The 24,900-nt window shown below is 44.6% G+C and overlaps 1 protein-coding gene across 3 annotated transcripts in view; it reads left to right on the top strand.

Annotated features, from left to right (window-relative positions):
• Nucleotides 1–24,900, top strand: part of astn1 (astrotactin 1) — a 449,912-nt gene that overhangs the window by 62,247 nt on the left and 362,765 nt on the right. For all 3 annotated transcript variants that reach the window (XM_052129056.1, XM_052129055.1, XM_052129054.1), the window contains exon 2: nt 14,243–14,430. In XM_052129056.1, the coding sequence (XP_051985016.1) occupies nt 14,243–14,430 (188 nt within the window). The remainder of the gene's footprint in view (nt 1–14,242; nt 14,431–24,900) is intronic.

The raw sequence follows: 24,900 nt of genomic DNA, 5'->3' as shown, positions 1-24,900 counted from the left end.
TGGAGCAAATTCTCCTGTGTTAATTTCCCCAGTGTGTGGAGTTTTGCTCTAAGATCAAGAACGTATTGAATTTCGTTTTTACTATTAGAAGGTCCCTCCTCCCAAGCTTCGCGGATGACGTCGAGGACCCCGCGTGGGCGTCGCCCATACAGCAGCTCGAACGGTGAGAACCCCGTGGAGGCTTGTGGGACCTCCCGTACTGCGAATAACAAGGGGTCGAGCCACCTATCCCGATTCCTAGCGTCTTCGTGTACGAACTTATGAATCATATTTTTTAGTGTTTTATTAAATCGCTCCACTAGGCCATCAGTCTGCGGATGGTAAACGCTAGTGCGAATCGACTTAATGCCCAATAGTTCGTAAAGCTCGCGAAGTGTACGTGACATAAACGTTGTGCCCTGATCGGTGAGGATTTCTTTCGGAATCCCCACCCGGGAGATTATTTTGAAGAGTGCCCCTGCAACACTACATGCGGTGATGTTGCTCAGGGGCACTGCTTCCGGATATCGCATTGCGTAATCCACTAGGACTAACACAAAGCAATGTCCGCGTGCTGTCCGTTCTAATGGCCCGACGAGGTCCATTCCAATTCTTTCGTAGGGGACCTCGATCAATGGAAGGGGGCGCAGTGGCGCTTTTGGGGTGGCCGGTGGGTTTACCAACTGACATTCACGGCATGCCGCACACCACCTGCGGACGTCACCGCCAATGCCCGGCCAATAGAAATGGGCTATTAGACGGAGAAGTGTCTTTCTTTCCCCTAGGTGACCGGCCATAGGATTATAGTGAGCCGCCTGGAAAACCATTTCCTGGCGGCTCTGTGGAATCAATAATTGTGTCACTTCCTCCTTTGTTTGAGCGTCCTGCGTCACTCTGTACAACCGATCTTTAATAAGTGAAAAATATGGGTATGCAATGGCGATGCCCGGCCGGAGCTGTTGACCATCAATTACTCTCACTTGGCCAAGAGCATGTTTAAGGGTTTCGTCCCGCGACTGCTCTAGAGGGAAGTCCCCCTCAGGGAATTCCCTGAGAGGAGGGGCGGCCACCTCGCCCCTTCCCTCGTCATTCCGAGCAGCCGAGGACGGCCCCGGCTCCGCCTCCCCTGCCAAAGCATCGCACACCGCACACCTCTTAATGCAGGACCCATCCGCACAAATACCCTCTAAAATATCTTTGAAATTCGGCCAATCAGTACCCAAGATTAGCGGATGGGTGAGGCGGGAACTAACCGCTGCCTCCACACTATGGTTTTTCCCTTGAATTTAATCGCCAAAGTCACCATGGGATACTTGTGAACATCCCCATGCACACACCTCACCCTCACCAGTTTAGCTAATCCCAAAGTTCCGGGTTGAACCAAGCATTGGTGGATGGTGGTCTGGTTACAGCCGGTATCCAACAATGCTTGGTATGTACCCCCCTGGATCCTTACCGGAATACGGTACGCTCCAGCCCGATCGGGGGCAGCCTGCGGGAAGTCGGAGACCCGCACCACCGTCCCTATTTCCATCAGCGGACACTGATCCTGGAAGTGGTCCGGGTCTCCGCAACTCCAGCAGACCGGCCCAGGCGCCACGGCCGCACCCGTGCTGGCGGGCGCCTCCACCTGAGGAGGAGAGCGGCTGAAGGACGGGGAAGGGGTAGGCGGGTTCTCCCACGGCCGGGAAGTTGGTCTCATGAATCCTCCGCGCCTGCGGGGGGGGGCAGGAACGGACCCTGGGGAGAGGGCAGAGCGAGAGGGAAGAGGGGAGGGGAGAAAAACAGGGGAAGAAACAGGGGAAGGGGAGAGAGAGGGCTCATCCGCCCTAGGAATCGCCGCCATGTGGTCCTCCGCGAGTCGTACGGCTTCCTGCAAGCAGCCACCTCCGACAGGCATCACGGAGCCGTTGGGCGAACGCAAATGGGCGGTCGGATTTATCCAGTTTCATGGCCCGGAAGAGCTGGCGACTTTCTTCCGGGGTCCGACCAACCCGTTGCAGGATGGCTCTCCTCAAGTCGGTATAAGCCAGGAGGCTTGTTGCCGGAAGTAGTTGTGCCGCAAGTTGTGCTTCCCCGGACAAGAGAGGGACAAGGCGGGCTGCCCACTGGTCGCGTGGCCAACCCCAAATTTCTGCCGTGCGCTCAAAGAGGTCCAGGAACGCCTCTGGATCATCTTCCGGCCCCATCTTCTGTAGCGTGGGTGGGGGCAGTGTGGCGCGGGTGTCCGGGGTCGCGGCTGCGTCTGGAGCGGCCTCCTGGCTGAGGAGGCTCCGGATGGCAAGCCGGTCCTCTGCTTGAGCCCGCATGATCTCAAAGAACCGACGATCCTGGTCCTGTCGGAGCTCAAGCAGAGACTGTTGGTGGCCCTGATGGAGCGTAGCGAGGGACTGGAGGACTTCCGCCAGCTGGGAGGACTCTATGGGGCGACTCTGTTCCATAGCTTTGGACCACTGTTCCTGGAAGTCCCGGGTTTCGGCACCAGTGTAACGAGTTTCCACTGAGGAAGGGACGGAAACTGCAACAGGATCAATAGATCAATAGAAAGAAGCTACACACACTTGAGTGAATATGTCGACACTACTGGCAACCCACGAAGCCGAGACTAGTGCTAAGTCTTTTGTGGCTTTTTCTGAATGTTTGTGATAAGTTTGTGTGCTGTGCAATGGCAAGGTTGTGCCTGGCTGACAAGCCTCATTGAGCTGCCATTGTCACAATACCTGCATTTTTGAACATTTTCTCTGAGTGCACAAATCCAGTGTTTAAAATGTGCAATATTCAACTTTTTTTGAGTATTATTAGTATAGAGTACATGTGCTGAAAATGACAGCAAAATAAACCTGCACATGTAAAAAATGCAACCACATAATTTCTTCATGGTTAAACCTAACCATAATGCCTATAGTTTTACACATCTAGTGAAAACAGTCCTTCATTTTGTATTCACTAGCAAATTTGATCAAATGAACAGTAATTAAATGCACTTAAAAAAAGTGAGATAAGTAAGATTAATAAGATAAATGGCTAATGATTAATTTAATTAATTTCCATAAAGCTGATAGTCTGCTACATATATTGTTGGGCACTAAGAAATGTCACATAAAAGTGATGCCACAACTTCTCCACAGTATGTGCTGCATGGTTTTTCAATTACCACTCAGCCCCCATGTTCACTTGCATTCAAATTCTTTTTTTTTTTGGGATGTTAAATAATTCACACCACACAGGGAAGTAACTTATACACACTTTAGAATCTGTTGAATGCAGATTCCTTCACTCAACAGATTCTGAAGTGTGTATGAGTAACTTCCCGGTGTGGTGTGCATTATTTAGCACCAAGTGGCTAAAATAATAATAGCAGGTGACATTGAAGGTTGGTGGCGCTTATTTATAGAGAGTTTCTAAAAGTGAAGTGTCTAGGACTGAATATAGCAGTAGTGGTGATGGTACGTTGCAAAACTTATCCTTGGTTTTATTTTGAAACTCAAATATTTTCTTAAGATAGAGAAGCACTCAATCTAATACACTGCTTGTTTTAAACATAAATGTTATTCATTTAAGTGAGGCTTATACTTCAGGTAATTGAACCAAAAATACTAATGGAACAAGACAAAATGTACTTATATTCAAGATGCGTTCAATGAAAACTAGCCTTAATATCTTTGGCTTCTCTGGTGAATTTATCTAGCCTTAAGGATGTTTGGATATTTCTACTGCAAAGACTAAGGGATATTGATTAAGAATAGCTTTTTTTCTGCAGTGTAGTTGTGCACACTAAACAAAAAAACCTTGTTTTACAAAATATTGCTAGAACTAAAGCTGAATATGCAAAGTATTCAAACTGTAACCTGCACTTTTTCTATAAACCAGAGCTATTTGCACCAAAAAAAAAGTGAGTAAAATAAAATGTTAGGTTATGTGAATGTAGATTGATTGAGATTTGTTATATTGTATATGCTTCTAGCTGCTTTAGATAGAGTGCATAGGTTTAGTATTAAAGTTATGTTTGACTTGTTAGGGTCACATTTATATCTTTGTCCTTGTAGACAAGAGCAGGTAAAGTAATTCATATTAACTGATATTAATGATTGAACAGTGAATGGTTTGCTTGAACAATATTTTTGTATTTTGGAGACCTTCTATTAGGGAATGTATTGTGTAAGTTCTAAGAAAAGCAGGAGATCTCTTAACCTTGAAGGCACTCATTCCTTGCTCATTAAGGCAAATTTTCCTACATTAAACATTAAGCATGGCTTTGAAACCTTAACAAATTACCACTTTCTAGCAATTGCGCTTAATGTTTGGATAGGTTGGTAAAATAATACTGACTTTGACTGATTGCTCAGTCCTAAATTCTTATTCAGGGGGAAAATTGGCACCATCAGAGGAAATATACCTTGAAACAGGCTGGTGAAGGTAAACTTTGATCTACTGTGAATAAGATGTCACATGATTTTTTGTTCTTCACCTTTTGTGAGTGTGAGGACAATTTGTGAATTTAACATTCAATAGAGGATGAATTATATAACTAAAGTGCTCAATACTTTAAAATATCATGCTATATATATATATATATATATATATATATATATATATATATATATACCGTGTATATATATTTCAATCAAGTAAATCCTTTTCTGAAAAATGTTGCACTAAGATCTGTGCTTTTTGTGCCACTATAGCACTTAATAAAATCGTAGAAATAGCAGTGTAACGAGTAAAGGAGGGACAAGGAAAAGGTGGGAACCGGCAGAACAGTCAAAGTAAACTTTAATGCCAAACTCATCTTAAAACAAAATAAAACATCAGACACACACACAGCTGCCACCTACAGTGCGCCCTCAAGGACCGGCCACGTCGTCCTCCTCGTCACACTCCTCTGCCGCCCGATTCAGGCCGGGGCGCCATCTGGACTGACCTACTCTCCCCCCCATCTCTGGAAGGGAGATGTTGCCCTTCTGGCTGTTCCGCCAGCCAGTGGTCCACCCTGCCTCCTGGGAACCTGGGGGAGAGACAAGGGGAGGGAGAGGGGAGAGGGAAAGGTATTTACTCTTACTTAGAGAGAACAATTACTCACCAGTCCCCGGACATGCTGTCTTCTGGTCCTCAACCACTCCTCTACCCTCTTGCAGACAACAGCCGCTCCTCCCCGGGTGGCATCAGCTCCTCCGCTGGTGGACGGCAGCGGCGAGGATTCCACAACAGTGCATCCCTCCTCCTTCCTTGTTTTCGGCACCAATGTAACAAGTAAAAGATGAGCAAGTACGAGGCGAGAACTGGCAGAACAGTCAATGTAAACTTTAATGCCAAACTCAACTTAAAACAACAGCTGCGTGCATCTCTCTCTCTCTCTCTCAAACTGGCTTCTCCGGCTCCCCTTTATCTTGCTCTCCCACTGATCAGTTGACTTGGCGTTGGCCGTGCACCCTCACGGCCTGGCCACGCCCCCCCTCCTCATCGCAAAAGTTTTTAAACAGGTGTCCCAAACACTCTCCATATCTTCCACTAGTCGACCAAACACACAATCCCACCCTAAACCCATGCCATAGACCTACGAATGGCTTACAGTTCTCTCTGCATATTAAACTTGGATAAGTATTTTAACATTGAAAAAAAAACATCACATTTGAATTCCTGTTGATATTGATCTACAAGCTAAATCCACCAGTACAAACAAATTTGTTTAGTCTTTCAACAAGCACACAACAAAAGCTGAATAAAAAAATCATTTAATAACCAAACCAATTCCAGTTTGGAATGCTTTTAATTTTCATTTGTGTTAAAAAAAAACTTAAATAGCGATAATGGCTCATTGTGTTAAGACACATTGTGTTAATGACTCTTTATCACAAAATGTGATTCCCATACAATGGCAGGCAGCCACTCTCTGCATTTTGAAATGTTAGCTTCTGTTGTTACTGCATTATACACCTTTAGGTGTTGCCAAACATCCTGGCCAGTTCTTCCTTAGAGGGAAACTGTAAATAGTTGTATTTAGCCAAAGACCAGATTGTATATTTGAGTCTGTGGCTCTGTAGCAAAACCACAGTGAAAGAGGGGAGGGCAGGTTCTAGCACTGCATCTGGATGTGAGATGAATACTGTAGTATGAGCTTTTTACCTAAGCCTTCTCTTTCTTCTCCCTCTCTTTCCATCTGTCCTTTTGGTTTGCACTCCCTTGCAGTTAAACAGGCATTTTGGTTAAACCCTTGCTCAATATGCATTTAAAAGACAATTCAGCTACAAACAACATTGGTCCTAGTTTCTTCTTTGAACATTCTGTATTTCACCAGCTTAAATGCTTACCTAAGAATGGCTTCTGCTCATTCACACTAGTAATTATTATTTTAATTTTTTAGTGTCTTAGAAATGTTCAACATTGTACAGCACATGGTTTGCTTTGAATGACAAAAAAGTATTGTGAACTCACTGGTGATGTCACAAGAGTAAGAGTTCCCAAGGACATATAACACATTTCCAAGCATGAAAAGACACTGAAAGATGTGCTCAGCTCTAAATTATTTCAGCTCCTAGAAATTTCCCTTTGTGAGTAAAATCTCTAAAAACAATTTATGAAAAATCTAATCACAATGAAATCTTCATAAAAAGTTGCAAAGATTCATTGGTCAAAAGGTCTGGGATCCCTGCAAGAGGACATACTTAGACTTAGATCCTCCCATGCTAGGTAGCATATCGGGCAGTAAGTTCACTCCTGTGTTTCCCGTCTCTGGCCACAGTTTCTTCATCATCCCTTGTGTTGTATAGTGTCTTCAGGTCTTGGATAAACATTCTTCCATGTGTTTCGGGGTGCCCTTTTTGACGTTTCACGTCTGAACTTTTCACTTTTTTTGCGATCTTGAATATCATACCTCTTTGCCAGTCTTCAGGGACTTCTCCGTTTCACCAACATTTGTTAAATGGCGTCATCATCTGTTCGAATATGGCCTGGCCTCATGCTTCAAGACCTCTGCAGGTATTACTTCCAAGCCGGCCGCCTTATTGTTCTTGAGACTTTTGACTGCGACTTTCACTTCTTTGATGGTGATTTCGCCAGTGTCCACTTGGAGCTCTTTCCAGGCTTCGTCCACCTTGAGGTCGTAAGTGGTGATTGGGTCTGTTTGATTAAGAGTTTCCCGGAAGTGTTCAATCCATCTCTTGTTTTGCTCATCTTGGTTGACCAAAAGCTTCCTATTCTTGATTTTGACATACAGTACAAACAAAGGGCATACAGTGAAAACAAAATAAAGCAGTCAAATAATAACTGAATATTTAGTGAGAACACAGGTTTGAGCAATTGGGCATCATTATTCAGATTTTTAAGACCTGTCCTTGTCTTCTAACAGTACAGGGCTTTGAAATGTGTTATTGAGGCCTATGTTTTTTTTTTTTTTTTTTTTCATGAGCGGTGGCCCTCACGCTCAAGTTCATAGCGGATGTGAAGCTAGTCTCTACTGACATTACAACATGTTTATCTTAAAGATATTTTGCTGGCCGGTCTCAAAAATACATCACTTATCTATGATAAACACTACATGAATCTGATTCCAAAAAATAAAAGGGAGACATGATAACAGAAATGAAAAGATGAAAAAGTTATTTACAATACACTGATCACCATTTTAAATCTTAGTGTATGAAACAATTACATAAAAATCAGTTTGTATAGGGTCTAATTTCCCTTAATGCTGACAGAGCGTTATTGTTGTGCATAAAACATGTTAAAAATGCTAAATAAGCAGGATCACTTGGCAAGTCATATTCTGCACAATAGAGGTAGAGCAGGCATGGGGTAAGTTTTTTGATACAGGGGATACATCTTGCTTAAAATTCACCAAAAAAAGTTGAATTGGATGTGTATGACTTTCTTCTGCAGAACACAAATTTCAGCTATTTTGGTCCATACATTGAAAGTGAATCAGTACTAAAATCTTGAAGCTCCACAAATCACATAAATCAGCATAAAAGTAGTCTAATCCATGTGCCTCCAGTGATTTAATCCATTTATTCAGAAGCGATATGATAGATGTGGTGAGGCACAGATCAATATTTAATTCCTTTTTTACTATTAATTCTCCTCCCTGCTCAGTCAATCTCCACTTTAACTTTCACTTTCTTCTTGTGTTTTTGGTGATTAACATTGCTATGCATATGTTGATTCATTTCTATCTTTATAAAGGCTAAGAATAATTATAAATTATTTTACCATCTCTACTTTCCTGGTAATTTATTTTACCAATTAACACACTCTCTACATCAGGGGGTTCAGTATAATTAAAAAATGAACTATATTTAAAAAAAAATAATATTATTATAAATGTCACTGTTTTATTCTATTACATTAATACTTTTAAAGCTACTAAAGTTATTAGTGAGTGAGTGGTTTTCTCGTTTCCTTGTTGTTTGATTAAAAGCCTTTTTATGACATAGCCTACTAGACAGTGCTCAATTCGGTAACATGTACACTTCAAGTCAACATTTTGATGCAAATATGCTTTTTGTCCCACTGTTTACATTAATTTTAGACATAAATGACTGCGTTTACATTAAATCCTCACCAAAACGGGCATTGGCATAATTATAAAGTGTATTTGATCATTTAGGCGCGTAACCGCATTAGCGCTCAAACAATAGCGGCCTGTCAATCAAACAGCACGCAGCGACAGTGTAACACAGTTCAATGGAAAAGAGAAGGGTCGAACCGGCTTGACGATATAAACAATATTTTAATGAAAAACATAACCAAAAGACAAACACACACACAAGACTCAGGCACCATCCTCCGCAGTCAGCCTTTATCCCTCTCGGAGGCTTGATTAGCCTGATAAGGGACTGGGTGTGTAGAATCACGACCCGGCCCCGCCCTCCGCCCTGCCACATTCCTCCCTCATTCTCTCAGGCTGGGGAGCCCCCGGCATGAAGTACATCCCCCCCTTTCCCTGGGGAAGGGTGTGCCTTTCGCCCCGTCTGCCGGCAGGTCATCCCCGTCTACCTGGATGAGGGAGGGGACAAGGGGAGGGAAACAGAAATAATAAAAATGGGGCGGGTACTTCCTGTAACAGTGTAGTACCCCCCAAAAAAAACTCTGTAAAATTTAAACGAGAGGGAAAAGGCCAACGCGGAGCCGCAGTGAGAGAGAGAGAGAGGAGAGAGAGATCGGCCACTCCTCCACCCTCTAATGGATGACAGCCGCGCCACTCCGGGCGGATCGGAGGCAGACCTCCAGCCCCTGGCGGACGGAATGCCCCGCCGTGTTCTCGGAGAATTAAGGGGTCTTGCGCCCGGATTTTGGCACCAGTGTAAAGCAGTTCAATGGAAAGGAGGAGGCGAGAACCGGCCTGGCGATATAAATTATATTTTAATAAGAAACTGAAACAAAAGACACAAACACACACATGATGGACATGTCCGTAAACGATCTCTCTCCCCCCCGCACCATCCTCTGCAGTTGGCCTTTATCCCTCTCGGAGGCTTGATTAGCCTGATAAGGGACCGCGTGTGTAGAATCACGACCCGGCCCCGCCCTCCGCCCTGCCACAGCGACCTTCTGATTAACATGTTTGATTTAGCCCACTGCGCCACCACCACTCCTCGTCAAGATCAATCAACCAGTGGTGCTCTTGCTATTTTGATTGATGGAATCAACACCCCTGTTCTAGATGTAGATCATAGGCTAAATATAGAAAACTACTGAAAGTTTGATCGAGGACATCTCTCTTTTTTTCCGAAAATCGTCTAGATAATTTTATTACACAGAATCTAGTAAGAAGAAATATGACATTTACCTCGATGTGTTTCTTCAAATTAGAAGCAGGATTAATGCTTATATATGGCTTGAACAAGATAAACTAACATGACACTATCAAGCAATTGGCCTTTTTTCACTGCGAAAAGCCCTTCCCCCATGCTGGGTTCTTTATTAAGTTTTATTCATTCTCATTTTGCTTAATAATTATTCTACAAAATACATAAGAAATTACTGTTGTATAGTAGGAAACAGGCAAACAGCAGTAATATATTCTTGTAAAGTGCTTTTGTTGTTTTCACACATGTTTTCATTAATAAAAGTGCTATACTATACTGGTCCTGTGGGATTCTTCAGTCTAGTGATGAAGTGCAGAGTCACTCTGGCTTGTGCATGTGAATATTCAATTCACAAAGTGGGTCAGAGTTTCTCCTCCAATTTGTAGTCTGCAAGCACCGTTTTAAAGAGTTATCAGCCTCTCTCTTGCTTAAAATATAAAAAAATGCATAAGTGACTGCACAGGTCAAAAGCTTTTTTTTTTTTTTTATAGGAGCACATCACCATGTTTAAGAACAAATGCTTAACAAAACAAACCAAAAAGAGAATTCTAGAACATTCATTAAAAATGTATAACATGTTCACATATCCAGTATACCATCCAGCCCATATACTTCAATAAACCGTCAAAAAATGACAAGTTGCTCGATTTCAAAGCCTTATCAAAACCCTCTGTCTTTATATATCAAACAGACTTTATTCACTGTCAAGAACATATGTTTAGGTTGCTTTGTACTGTGAAAATCTCTTCTGAGCAGAATAGCAGAAGATAGGTCTTTTTTTATTGCTCCACCTAAAACTTCTGATAATGTGACATCCAATAATATTTTTCCTATTAATGTGTATTTGCCTTGACGTGCCCTAGTCATCTGCATCTACCTCAATTAACTAGACCTAAAAAAAATTAAATGATCACACACATTTAAAAAGTGAAGTTTGAATGCAGAAGGGATTGCTCAGATATTTCAAAACTTATTAGGAGTGATATGAATAATGTTTAATCACAGTAAACTGCGAAAACCATTTCTGATTTTGCCTGCAAACCATACCACACTGTTCAATGTATGAATAGTTCCTAGACTTTTGTTACACATTAAGTTCACAAAGGGTTGGATGTAACAGAATTCATGCAACATCGCTACCTATTCAGAATACCAAAATGTACTGTATTCAGCCCCCGTTTCAAGCACCTTTATTCAGAAAATTGTTACTTTATAATATTTTTTTAGAATACTTTTAGAATACAACTCTCATAATGACCACAAAATAAGGCAGAAAGAAAAATTCTTGTCAATCAAGTGATATTTCTTGTTGTTCTGAACAGTTTATCTGAAGAGTTAAGTGCTGCACACATTCTCTCTCTCTTCCCCAGATCAGCAGTAGTGAATGATTGCAGTGATACCAATGTTCCCTTTCGTAGGAACTTGAGCTGCGTAACTGCATTGGGACACGCCCTGAGTGTCAAGTGGTCTGAAGCTTTGTGCCATTGAGTCAGATTTTCTGTTCTTCGTTGTTTATACAGTGTAGATTTCAGAGCAATTTTAATGTTTTTTTCCAAACATTACAAGGGTCCAACGGGGACAGCTGCAATTTTCGAGGCTTGCAATTTCTCACTGAGGCTATATCCCCCTTGTTATCCCCACAGTTCCACAGCCTCCAGATTTGAACCTCGATTCAGGAGCCATTTGGGATCTGAGAAGTTTGGAGTGCAAACTGACATCATGTTCTTCCTTGTGATTGTCCCTCCCCCTGAGAAAAAATTTGAATATCTTCGGACATGCTATGAGGCCTAGGTCGGCTGCCATTTTTTGACAAAGCATGCAAAAGATGCATGCACATCTTGAGCCATTGCCATTATGGAAAAAATAAATGCTGCATGAGAGAATTCATCGTTGGAAGGTAAGGAACAAGTTGGCCCTGTTGTCCCTATTGTCTTTAAATTGTGTCTTTTATATTTCGCTCATTCGTGGACAACAAGGGCATTCTGGCAAGACAAGAGATGCACACTGCCATCTGTATCTACACATGATGGTTTTGCAGTCCAACCAAACGCATCGCATTAAGTAATGACTTTAAGATAATATCATTTGGAATTTTCCTCATATGTCGCGCTGGGGAACGAGTTGGCAAAGCCGATGCTTTTGTACGTGAAGGTGTTTCATGCTATCCGGGTTCTACACATTGTTCCCCCATTATATGCTGGGATTGTTTTTTTGTCTCACCCATTTTCCAGTACACCAATTTAGTTCACTTTCCCCCATAATTTATGCTGACAAATAAGCATTGAATATTTTCATCTTGAGTTTGGCCTCTGCCTCCATGACCAAGGGCATATGTAATGTAACGCAATGTAAGATATAAATAGGTCTACACACGAGCCTACAGGCTTGCTGTGTAAAAAGCCATGCAGGCGGCTTGCATGCCATTCTGGATTGAGACATTTGAATTTTGCTCTAATTATAAAAAAATTATGTCACAAGTACAACCGGGGGACTAGTTTGTGACAAAATATTTGAAGGATATTTATTTCCATATTCAGATTGCACAGAATCACATGCGTATTCTCAGATTCGCATTTGGGGCAAGCGTATCAATTTAGCGTCCTTCCATTCGGATTTGCACTGGCACCACGCATTTTCACAAAATACATAGATGAAGCTTTGATGCACTTGAGGCTTCAAGGCATCCACGTTTTGAATTATCTCAACGATTGGTTGATGTTTGCCAACTCTGAGACTTTGGCTGCCCAACATCGATATTTCATTCTCAGCCATAAAATCTAGGGTTGTGTGTAACCTAGATAAGTGTGTCCTGTTACCAGGGCAAAATAATCTATTTCTAGGGATGGAGCTGGATTCGGGAGCGATGCAGGCGTGTTTGTCTCCTGTTCACATTCTGTCATTCTGCCAGTGTCTACCGATATTCAGAGTGGGATGTGTTCTCCCTGCGAGAACAATTCACAGGCTTTTGGGCTTTATGATTGCAGCTTCCGCTGTCATTCCCCAGGCATGTTGATTATGAGATCTTTTTCAGTGCTGAATGAATGCTACCGAAAACTTAACATGGAAACGGGCCTGCCTTTTGATGTAGGGTGTTCCGTTGGACAGGTGTGTTGCCGCAAAATTATAACAATAGATGCCTCCTACGTGGGTTGGGGCACTGTATATGAGGGTCGTCTAGCCTACGGGGTTTATGCTGCTGGCTTAAAGAATTTCCTCCTGGAGATTCAGTGCAGCCATGTCCTCATCCGGTCGGAAAACAGGATGGTGGTGACCTACAGTACATCAGTCGTCAGGGAGGAGTGCGTTTTCATACCATGCTGAGAAGTTAGCATGGCATTCTATATTGCATTCTTCTGTTGGCACGCGATGATGTGCTGTCTGTACAAGCCGTGCATGTCCCGGGTCGGTTGAATTTGGTGGTGGATCTCCTTTCTAGACAGGGCTTGATGCCCGGAGAGTGGACATTACATCCTCAGATTATGGAAAAAAATCTGGAGAAGGTTCAGCAGAGCGGAAGTGGACCTGATTGCCTCAAGTCAAGTGGACCTGATTGTCTTTTCCCTCCTGCCAAAAGCACTACTGAGCATCTATGCGTTGGTGAATCTACTACATTGTTGTCAAATGACCTCAATTTTTTGTTTTATTTCTGCACATGTCATACAGTTATTATATAAAAATTAAATATGGTTTATTTTCATTTATTTTATAATTGTATGTCAAATATATCATTCTTTGTAAGTTCAATCAAATAATGGGCTAAGAACTGTTTTTAAAATATTAAAATATTGTAGTTGAACTACCTTCTGTTTGTCTTCTGCTTTCCATAAAGAAAAACATTAGTGTCCAACTCCACATTTAATAATACAATTCAGATTCACTTAAGAGTACTTATAAGTGGAAGTGTAGCACTTCAGATAAGATAGAAATGACACATTGCATGTACTTCCAATTGTGACTTTTCATTTATAAATATGTATTATAAAAGTATTCTGAATGTTACTTTTTATTTGTTGTATTCAGAATAGTTTACTGAATGCATTGTAGAAAGAGAGTTTAATATTCAGCACAAACTTTCTTAAAATATTCTGCCCAACCCTGATTCCACAAATGTTGAGATTTAGAAAGATCGGTTTTATAACAAGCACACATTTAGCTCCATTTTACTCTGATTATTAAAATGAATAGATCAAACACTTGTATTTGTGGCAAAATTCTGACATAAAACTGTTTTAAGAACTTTAAGAAATGTAAAAGTCTTTTAAAAAGATTACTTTTCGCAGTTATAGAATACTTGTCTTATAACATGCAAAAAGGTTTAAAAGAAAATAACGAACTATTCACAAATTAGTGCAAATATGTCATCGTCCACAAAAGGTACACAAACTTACCATCAAAACAAACTCATCAAAATCATACATTTATGATGACTAATAAATGTTCTGATCTGTTTATGTTGACAGAGATCTCAGGGAACTCAGAGGATATTCCGCTGGTGCGCTGGAGGCAACAGTGGTTGGAAAATGGCACCTTACTTTTCCACATCCACCATCAGGATGGCAATCAGAACTTGCCTGGCCCGGCGGCCACAGCTTACCCTGCTAGTGACTCTGCAGAGGAGGAACTTCGTATCCTGCACATCTCTGTTATGGTATGTAACCATCAAACATGTATGTTGATTACACTGAAAGGGCACAGTGTAGATATTTAGCTAAGAGTTGTAGGGAACAGTATGTGTGTTAGGAATTTAACTAAACTGTCCGCATGTCTACGACATTATGTAAGGAATTTATAATGGAATTAGCCTCAGTCGACAACTATTTTAAGAAGGATAAATTACAAATAATTAGGTTATATGTCTGAATAAAATTATCCACCATTAAAATAGTAATATAACAGCTCATTTTATCTGCTGACAAATTCTATTGTAAGGAATTAGCTTTAATAATGGAATTATGATTAATTTGCTTATTGGTGTAATACTATTGTCATGGCTTATTGAAAATAATATCACACAGTTTAGATATAGTTCGATCTTAGGTGCGCAGATCTTTGAAAATCAAGTGACAAGATTATCAGAATATACCACGGTCAGTTCATCCTTGCATACAAACAATACTTTATTGCTAATCTAAACATAAAAATTAATCTAACACTTACAAACTGGGATGATGAGACGGTGGGTCGCAGCGCAGAGAAGAGCTTCCTCGGAACTTGCCGAAATTGGTGTAAGACATGACATCTGTTAACCTCAACATTCTCTACATAAACAGGCAATCACTTACTAAATATGACATACTTTCATGAACATTCTACGAGCAAATACTGAAAAATTAAAATACCTGATTAAAAATCATAATGGTTAATTCATTGGCTTTACAACATGGATAACAAATTACACATTATGAGAAGCATGACTGTCAAGGTATATTATCAAGTTAAACCTTGAGAGTTCTAGGCACTTTGACAGATCATGTACAGGATAACATTACAGTAAAGATTTGCGATTCTGTCAGAGATTATAGATTCAAATGCTGTTTGCAGGAAATTATCACGATTTAGTGATCATGATCCCTCTTAGTTTAATTTTTAGTATATAAATTGGTTATGTTCAAAACCAAAAGTCTTAGTATTGGCTTGTGTTGAGGAGAGTGTTTTAACTGAGTCTTCTATTGACCTTCACATCTGTCCTTAAAGTGGTGGTGGTCTTCTTTCCTGAGATGGTTAGATGTCATGTGATAACCATTAAGTGTGGATGTATTTCCTGATTCACAACAGGACCGAGAAGGGGTTGTTCTCAAGATGGTTAAGTTACACAAATGGGCATTCTTGTTACGATCCCGTGTTGTCTGCCCCGTGTTTTCTGTTTCACTCTCCACTGATCACATTCCATGTTACGTTTTCCTTGTTGTCTGCCCCGTGTTTCACTGTCCTTGTATAAACTAAATTTCCCACAATTCCCGACCTCCCTCACTGCCTGCACTCATCATTGTTCTCACCTGTGTCTCGTTTAGTCTTCATTGTGTCTGTCTATTTAAACCCTGTTGTTTTCCCTTTCCTTTGTGGTTCATTATCATTGCATGTTATGTTTCGTGTTCATGCCGTTGTTCTCTCGCTGTTCCCCTGGTTCGTTCGAGGTTTACCCTGCCCTTCGTTTATGTTCACTGTCTGTTCTACCCGCTGTGTGTTCTTTTTTGTTTGAGTTAACTTTTCCCATCGTGGACTTTTCTTTGTGTTTTTGCTCTAATTACTTTCAATAAACTGCTTTTGGATCCTAACCACCTGTCTGCCTTCTCCTGCTTCCCGCACCCTTAACAATTCTTATCTCATTTAGCTGGGCTATGCCAGACTTTAGAGTGTCGCAGTCTCTTAGTTTTATGGCTTTGAGGAATTTCCAGGGTTAAAAAGTTTCCTGGATTCAAGTCATTTTGCATAGCAAATATTTATTCTTCTGCCCATAATATACTACACAGTAGACCAATACTGAATATATATGATTTTTTATTTTTCATGAATTTAAATATGGAAAACATTTTTAAGATAGCTGAGCAAATACACACTTTAAATGTTGTGATGTCAACATAACCAGTATTTCAGTACCAAGTCAAGACTTAAATAAATAAATATTTAACAAAACTGTCATTCTACAGTATCAAAACTACAAATACCAACTCAGTTTGTTACTCATGCTGTCTCATTGACATGTGAATGCTTTCAAATGCTCACATGCATTTTGTACGAATGCTCTGTGAAGATCACTTGCAGATATGCAAGTGATCGACTCAACCCTGAGATTGTAAAATCTGGCAAAGGTATTGGGTGTTGCCCAGCCCGCTGCTCTGCAGATGTCTGCTAAGGAGGTGTCATGGGCCAGTGCCCATGAGGATGCCACACGTCTCATAGAGTGTGCTCGAATCCGCAAGGGGGCAGGCACGGCATAGGTGTGATAAGGTAAAGAAATAGCATCAACGACCCAACCCTCTTGATGGAGGCTAACACGATCAGGAGGGCCGTCTTCAGGGAGAAGGCCTTGAGCTCAACTGAATCAAGCGGCTTGAAGAGAGGTCTGTGGAGGCCCGAGAGGACCACTGAGAGATCCCAGGAGGGGAAAAGGCTAGGCCAGGGAAGGTTCAGTCTCCAGGCGCCTTTCAGGAAACTGATAATCAAGTCGTGCTTACCTAGGGACTTGCCATCTACTGCATCGTGGTGTGCTGCGATAGCAGCTACATACAGCTTCAAGGTGGAGGGGGACAGCCTCCCCTCCAGCCTCTTCTGCAGAAATGAAAGCACTGACCGAACTGTGCACCTCTGCAGGTCTTCGGCTCAGGAAGAACACCAATTCATGAGCAAGCGCCTCTTTAGGGTGTAAAGTTGCCTGGTGGAGGGAGCTCTGGCTTGGTTGATCATGTCTATGGATGCACGTGGTAGATCCACTAGATCTTCCGTCCCATCCAGAGGCCAGACATGGCAGTTCCAGAGGTCTGGGCACGGGTGCCAGAGGGCGCCCTGTCCCTGAGAAAGAAGGTCCTTCCTCAGGGGAATGTTCCAGGGAGGTGCTGTCATGAGGAGCGCAAGATCCGAGAACCAGGCCCAGGTGGGCCAGTAAGGGGCCACCAGGATGACCTGTTCCTCGTCCTCCCTGATTTTGCACAGCACCGGTGCAAGAAGGCTCACTGGGGGAAATGCATACTTGTGCATCCCTCAGGGCCAGCTGTGTACCAGCGCGTCTGTCCCGAGAGGAGCTCCTTTCAGGGAGTACCAGACCGGGCAGTGGGAGTTGTCTTGGGAGGCAAAGAGATCTATCTGTGCCTTGCCGAATTGGTCCCAAATCTGCTGGATCACCTGGGGGTGGAGCCTCCACCCTCAGCTTGGCGAAACCTGCCATCGTGTTGCTGTTGCCAGGGATATGAGTGGCGCGCAGCGACCTGAGTCGCGGCTGACTCCAAAGGAGGAGATGGCGGGTGAGTTGTGACTTATGACGAGAGCGCACGCTGCCTTGGCGATTTATGTACACTACCGTCGCGGTGCTGTCTGAACAGATCAAGACAAATATCTGCAAGAAATACAGCCAACAACTCTAGGCAGTTGATGTCCCAACGCTGCCGGGGTCCTTTCCAGGGGCCAGCGGCAGTGTGCCTGTTGCACACGGTGCCCCAACCCTGTCGAGAAGCATATGTTGTTACCATGACACATCTGGATACCTGCTGCAAGGGGACTCCGGTCCGCATAAAGCAGAGGTCTGTCAAAGGGTTGAAAGTCTGACGGCAAGAAGGGGTGATTGTCACATGTTATGTGCTGTGGCGCCATGCCCATATCGGGACTCGAGTCTGTAGCCAGTGCTGAAGCGGTCTCATATGCATCAAGCCGAGCGCCGTGGCCGCAGCTGAGGATACCATCTACCCCAGGAGCCTCTGGAATTTTTTTAGAGGAACCACTGTGCCAGGCTCAAAGAGAGCGAGGCACCTGAGCACTGACTGAGTGTGCGGCCGTTGGTGAGACACGCTGTAATTGAGACCGTGTCTAACTCCTTGCCGAGAAAAGAAATGCTCTGAACCGGGACGAGCTTGCACTTTTCCCAGTTGATCTGAAGCCCTAGACGGCTGAGTTGCCTGAGTCCTGGTCCCTGTGAGCACACAGTAACTTGAGAGTGAGCCAGGATGAGGCAGTCATCGAGGTAGTTGAGTATGCGGATGGCCACTTCTTTTAGGGGGGCAAGAGCTGCCTCTGCGATCTTCGTGAAGACGCGAGGGGACAGGGACAGGCCGAAAGGGAGGACCTGGGCGGTGTTGAGGCAGAATGGAGACACGGAAGTACTCGTCCTTCAGGTTTACTGCCGCAAACCAATCTAGCTGTTGAACGCAGGTAAAAATCTGTTTCTGCATGAGCATTTTGAATGGGAGTCTGTGTAAGGCCCGGTTGAGAACTTGCATATCCAAGATTGGTAGCAACCCACCGCTTTTTTTGGGTAAGATGAAGTAAGGGCTATAGAAACCTTTCTCCATCACGGCTGGAGGGACAGGCTCTATCGCATCATTGAGGAGCAGGGTAGGGATCTCTGCTCGTAAGGCGCTGGCTTTCTCGCCGCTCACGGAAGTGGAGCGAACACTGCTGAAACGAGGCGGGAGCTGGGCGAACTGAATCACATAGCCGAGTCGGGTGGTCCAGCGCGATGGATTGGGAAGTGAAAGCCATGCCTCCAAGTACCACGCGGGGCACTAACGGGATGATCGCTTTTCACATACCTGGCGGGGATTTGCAGAAGGGGGGAGCAGGTAATAGCGCGTTGGGAGGCAGAAGAGCATCCCGAGGCTTGGGTGCTGAGAAAAAACCCCAAAGCACTTACCTACCTCCATGCACCCTGCAGGGGGTGGGTTAGAGACTGAGGAATAGGTCCTTGAGAGGCGTCTTCGGAACTCGTCAGTGCTGGCCTGCCAGGGCTGAGCAGTCGCAGGGCCGGAGGCAAGGGAACTGCGTCCGGGGAGCCAGGACTGTAGCATTTTGGGGCCAGGGGGCCATGAGAACGGCACGCACTGGCTGGATGACCCAGGGAGTGAGGAAATCGGGAATGTGGGTTCCGCAGCCAGAAGGTGGTGCGGCAAATGAAAATAATGCCCACCGGGGGATGGAGTGTTCTTGGTACCAGCTCCGGAGCGAAAATTTGACTACCTGGGTCGCCCGTCTCAGAAGCGCTTCGGAGCTTTCCTGGTCCTGGAAGGGGTCTGTGGCAGGGTGGAGGCATGGCCCTCATCAGGCTAATCAAGCCTCCGAGAGGGATAAACTGACTGCAGAGGATTGTGCGGGAGAGAGAGACAGTTTATGGACATGTCCGTCATGTGTGTGTGTTTGTGTCTTTTGTTTCAGTTTTATTATTAAATTATTATATATAATAATAATTCTCGCCTCCTCCTATCCATTGAACTATGTTACAGGGTCCTGGAGACAGGGGGTGTACGCCACCTGCGAGGTGATCGACGCTGGGGCTGAGAGCTGGGTCGCAGGGGGACGCCCTTGGCTAGCAGGTGGGGCGTGGGGTGTGCTGGTTGGGCGCACACCCTGCTTCTTAACCGGCGAGAACTGCTGGGCGAAGTCATCGACGGTGTCACTGAAGAGGCCAAGCTGGGAGACGGGGGCGTTGAGAAATCGTGACTTGTCAATGTCGTGCATCTTGACCATGTTCAGCCAGAGGTGGTGCTAATGGACGGGTGGCCATCGCCCGCCCGAGTGCCTGCGATGTGACCTTCGTGGCTCTGAGAGTTAGGTTGGTGGCAGAGCACAGTTCCTGCAGCAAGTCAGGGTCGGGACTACCCAGGTGCAAATCTTTAAGTGCCTATGCTTGATGGTCCTGCAGGAGAGCCATGGCATGCAGGGCAGAGGCGGCCTCTCCGGTGGCGCTGTAGGCTTTGGAGGTCAATGATGACATCATCCTACAGGCTCTGCAGGTGAGTACCGGGCAGTCCCGCCAGGTGGCGGCGTTCTCGGGACACAAGTGGATCGCAACCACCCTATCCACCTGTGGGACTTCTGTGTACCCGTGGACCTCCTCGCTATCCAGGGTAGTTAGAGCGGACAAGCGGAGGGGTCGGTTACGGGCAGTAAAGGTGCCCTCCACGACCGTGTCAGGTCGTCATGCACTTCCGGGAAGAACGGTACCATGGGGGGCATGGCTATGAGCAGCTACCGTGGCCAAGGTAATGGCCCGAAGGTGGCAGCCCAGTCGAGTTGTCCGCGTCAGACACCTGGATGCTCTCCGATGCAGTGGTGATGTCATCATCTAAGTCCAGGGGCTCAATGGAGAATGCCGGCTGGCTGTGAGGCAAGCCGCACTCATCCCGAACTCGGATGGAAGCAAGCGAAGTTGTCAGGGGGCAGTGGTTCGTGGGGATTACCCGGTGAAACTGACCCCATCGTTATCCCCATATCACCTTCATCGCCAGCCGGGTCGTCCTCAATCCCGTGGGAAGAAGGAACGATGCGGGGGGCGGCTGAAGAGGCATTCACTTTTAGAAAGGAGAGCCGTGACCGCAACTCTGCCATGGTCATGTTCTCGCAATGAGTACATGAGCCATCCACGAACGCCGCCTCAGGGTGATCGCTGCCCAGGCACACAAGGCAGCATCTGTGGCAGCATCCAGGAACAACACAGGGGCGGAAAGGCATCTTGAAAAAGACGAGTCCTGAAAAGGACATTCAACGCCGCTGTGTATTGCTCTTTTGTGAGTGGAAAACTCAAATTCTTTTAGAGAAATCAAACTCTTTTAGGAGCGCCCAGGGGCGTAGACAGCATAGCATGCAGAGAGAGAGAACGCCAGCTGGAAACGCGCTGTAGATCCAACAGCAATGCTTCTCACTGACAAAGGTGAGTGAAACAGTGGTAAACTTCAGCTTGCTTGTTGCACAACCGTTTGGCTCCGAAGAATAATTCTGACTGGCACTCGCTGCCCCGTATGACAGAGGGGGAACTATTTATTTTGAATGATGCTGCATCCACATCTCTAGGTGTCACTTTTAGTCCAAGATGACATGAGCAATAAATTACTGAGTGCACATTTATATGAGGCATACCTGGTCAACATGCCATTTTCTAATCAAATTTGTTAATACTTACTAGTGAAAAATCACTGGGATTGGTATCAACTACTAAAATCTTAGTGTCATGGCAACTTTAGCTGAAAGCATTATCAAATTAGACAAAAATATTACAATTTTACCTGATTAAAAATAAATGAAAAAATGTTGATGAGGACAAACAAATTAACTTGCAAGGGGCAGGGTGTGTGTTGAATATTATTTTGTTGGAGTTCTACGAGTTAGCGCCTAGCCTTGAGGGAATTTTAGAGTGAACACATAACAAAGACTAGAAAAGAGTTGGACATGGTTGTGAGATAGAAGGCAAGATTAAATTTGGTTTAGATTCAATAAATTAGTTGTTCCTCCTGGCTTCACAACTCTCTTCTCTCAGATCAGTGAACTGCTGTCATGATCCTCAGAAGTTACACAGAACAAATGGAACAAATTATCTTCAGGGCATTAGGTTTATTTAAAGCTTTTTAACACACTTACACTTAGTATAATTAGTGGAATATCCATATGTTAATTGTCATGATGAATAGGAGTGGAGTTTGAAAAGAGTTTGTTTGCGCTGACTAGTAAAGTAGACAAGATGAATAAAATTGAGTAATGTAGTTCTAAAAACAGGCTGGATGAATGGCCTGTTATAAAAGTTTTGGTATGCAAATCCTTAATTTGAAAAATGCACAAATGGCTCATTATTTCTATATAAAGCTATATGGACATATGGGTGCTCCAGGCTTTGCTGAATTTTTTTTGCTGTTTGAATTTCAAATCTTGTAATTGCATATCAGTGCTGCAGTTTTTTGTATGGTTATATGATTCTGTTTGCAAAGCCACTGATTATTGAAAGATCACCATTGGAATATGACCCCTAGAAGCTCTGGGAAAGCTCCTATTTTTAGCTTACCCCACATGATTCCTCAGATGCTGAAGAAGATTGCTTACCTCCTATCTCAAACACAGCCCTTGACATTGATATCGCTACAAAGATGATAGTTATAAGTATTCTAATAGCAACATGCTGGAAGTCAGCAGACGATTCAACCTCACTGAAGGCAACAGGACGCAAAGAATTTTCTCATCTCAAATCATTGTTTGTCATTTCATAAGGGCAGCACAGTGTTTTGATGTCCATGGACTATATACATCCACATTTCCAAAGGACTGGCTCCAGTCATTAATTACTTAATTATTCTGACTACAAATGTGAACAAGAAATTCAACCGGCTGCCCCTCCTCGCACGTTTTTTATTTCTCTTCATTCTTTGTGCGATGGGTTGTCTTGTTAGGTATTACAACCACAACATTACTTCATTAAAACCTGGCTGGCAACAAGAACACAGGTCAACAAAGATCAGCACTTGTTTTATCCAACACAGATGTGTTGGATAAAACAAAACTGCCCTCATGAAAAACAATGTCGAAACGTGCATCCATTGCTAGTCTCATGTGTAGTGAACGTCATTACTATGACAACCAATGTGGACATGTTAGTAAAAGAAAACTGCAGTCTGTACATAAAACAAAATAATAATAATAATAATAATAATAATAATAATAATAATAATAATATGGAGGAATTTCCATTTTAATTCTTCTTAATTTCCTTCTGCCTTCAGTCACTACACTTGTGCGCCACTATATGCTTGCCACACAGGCGTAGACAGTTGGCAGCTACTGTTCGCATGGCGTGAATGTATATAGTTCCCAGTGCGATTATGCAATTCCAGTTCCTACAAAAGGGAATGACTTGGTTGTGTAAAATGGAACTCTGGTTCCCTGAGTGAGAACGAGACCCTGCAGAAACTGGCCATACTCTCTAGCATCTGCATAGGCTCGTGCCTTCCTGCAGAAAATCTGACTCAATGGCTCCAAAGTGAGCACTTTTATGGAGCCCGCGATGTAGCTCCCTGGTGCATCGCTTAAGTGCCACCAGCCAATAAAATGGCATGATTGTATAAGGCTTCAGACCACGTGACCCACTCATGTCCCAATGTGATTACGCAGCATCGCGTTCCCACTCAGGGAACGCGATGGGTCTAGGTTACGAATGTAACCTCCGTTCCCCGATGGAGGGAACGAGACGTTGTGTCCTTCCCGGCTTCTCTGACACAACATCTCGTTCCCTCCATCGGGGAACGGAGGTTACATTCGTAACCTAGACGTTCCCCTTCTGTCGTTCTCTCCACGTTGTGTCAGAGAAGCGACACTAGGGGTCCAATTTAGAGCCGTGTACGTGGTCTGACACAGGAGCGGGCAGGTGTTTTTTACGTGCCAGACGACCAGATGTATCAGACTACACGTACCCTTCCTCAATGCCCCACCAAAGTCGTCGGAATCCTTTTGGTTACCCTGACAGGGGAACAAGGCGACGCTTGCCAACCTGGGAACGGGCCAAGCCTGGCTGGGCCTCTTTTCTCTCTATGTTTCTCGCACAGAGCAATAGACAGCCAGGGCCCTTACACGCACTGAGGGAAGGGGGTCTTACCCAATTTCCTATTCTTTCAGGGGGAAAAGGACCACCCCTACCCAGCTGGGGAGGTAAGGTGGTGAATACATCACATGTGCTTTTAGGCGACACGTGGAAGTGGTGCGGTGGTAGATCCAGCATCAACGAGGGGGGAGTTGCTACACACGGCGACTGGAGGGCAGCCGAAACTTACCCAAGGAAAACGCGGGTCCGCTCGTAAGGGGACCGTATCGCGGAAAATACACACAGGGGGAGTCCGCGTAGGAGTCCTCACCCTGTGGAGCACCTATTCCAGTACAGGGTAGATTTGAGTACCCGCAGTGGATTGGGTCGGCAAGTTCCTCTGCCGAAATGCGGACCCATGAGGGCTAGGGAGGAATCGACCAGGGATTCAAGCTGAGTGGAATCTCCTGGGAAAAAAGACGCACAGTTTTACCTCAAGCGAGGGAAAGGGCGTATATGCAAGCGATTCACCCGGTCAGCCCATCAGCGTGTTACCGAGTTCTACTGGCTCGGACCTGAGAAAATACGGGATGAAACCGACTCAACCCTGAGATTGTAGTATCTCGTAAAGGTGTTGGGTGTCGCCCAACCCGCTGCTCTACAAATGTCTGCCAGGGAGGTACCCCTGGCCAGTGCCCACAAGGACGCAACACTCCTTGTCGAGTGAGCTCGGACCCGCAAATGGGGGGCACGGCCTGAGTGTGATAAGCCAGTGAAATGGCATCTACTACCCAGTGGGAAAGCCTCTGTTTGGAGACAGCGTTTCCTTTCCGCTGTCCCCCAAAGCATACAAAGAGGTGCTCAGAGTGTCTAAAGCTCTGCGTGCAGTCCAGATAGGTACGCAAAGCACGTACCGGACACAGCAACGATGGGGCTGGGTCTGCCTCCTCCTGGGGCAGCGCTTGCAGGTTCACTACCTGGTCTCTGAAAGGCGTGGTAGGAACCTTGGGCACATAGCCCGGTCGCGGTCTTAGGATCACATGAGTGTCTGCCGGACAGCGCGTCCGCTACCACATTGAGTTTGCCGGGGATGTGAGTGGCACGCAGCGACCTGAGTTCCAAAGGAGGAGACGGCGG

This window comes from Xyrauchen texanus, chromosome 6, assembly GCF_025860055.1.
Source record: "Xyrauchen texanus isolate HMW12.3.18 chromosome 6, RBS_HiC_50CHRs, whole genome shotgun sequence".
In the NCBI taxonomy this organism is placed as follows: Eukaryota; Metazoa; Chordata; class Actinopteri; order Cypriniformes; family Catostomidae; genus Xyrauchen; species Xyrauchen texanus.
The sequence above is the reverse complement of the archived record's forward strand: the minus strand, read 5'-3'. Positions and strand labels throughout refer to the sequence as shown.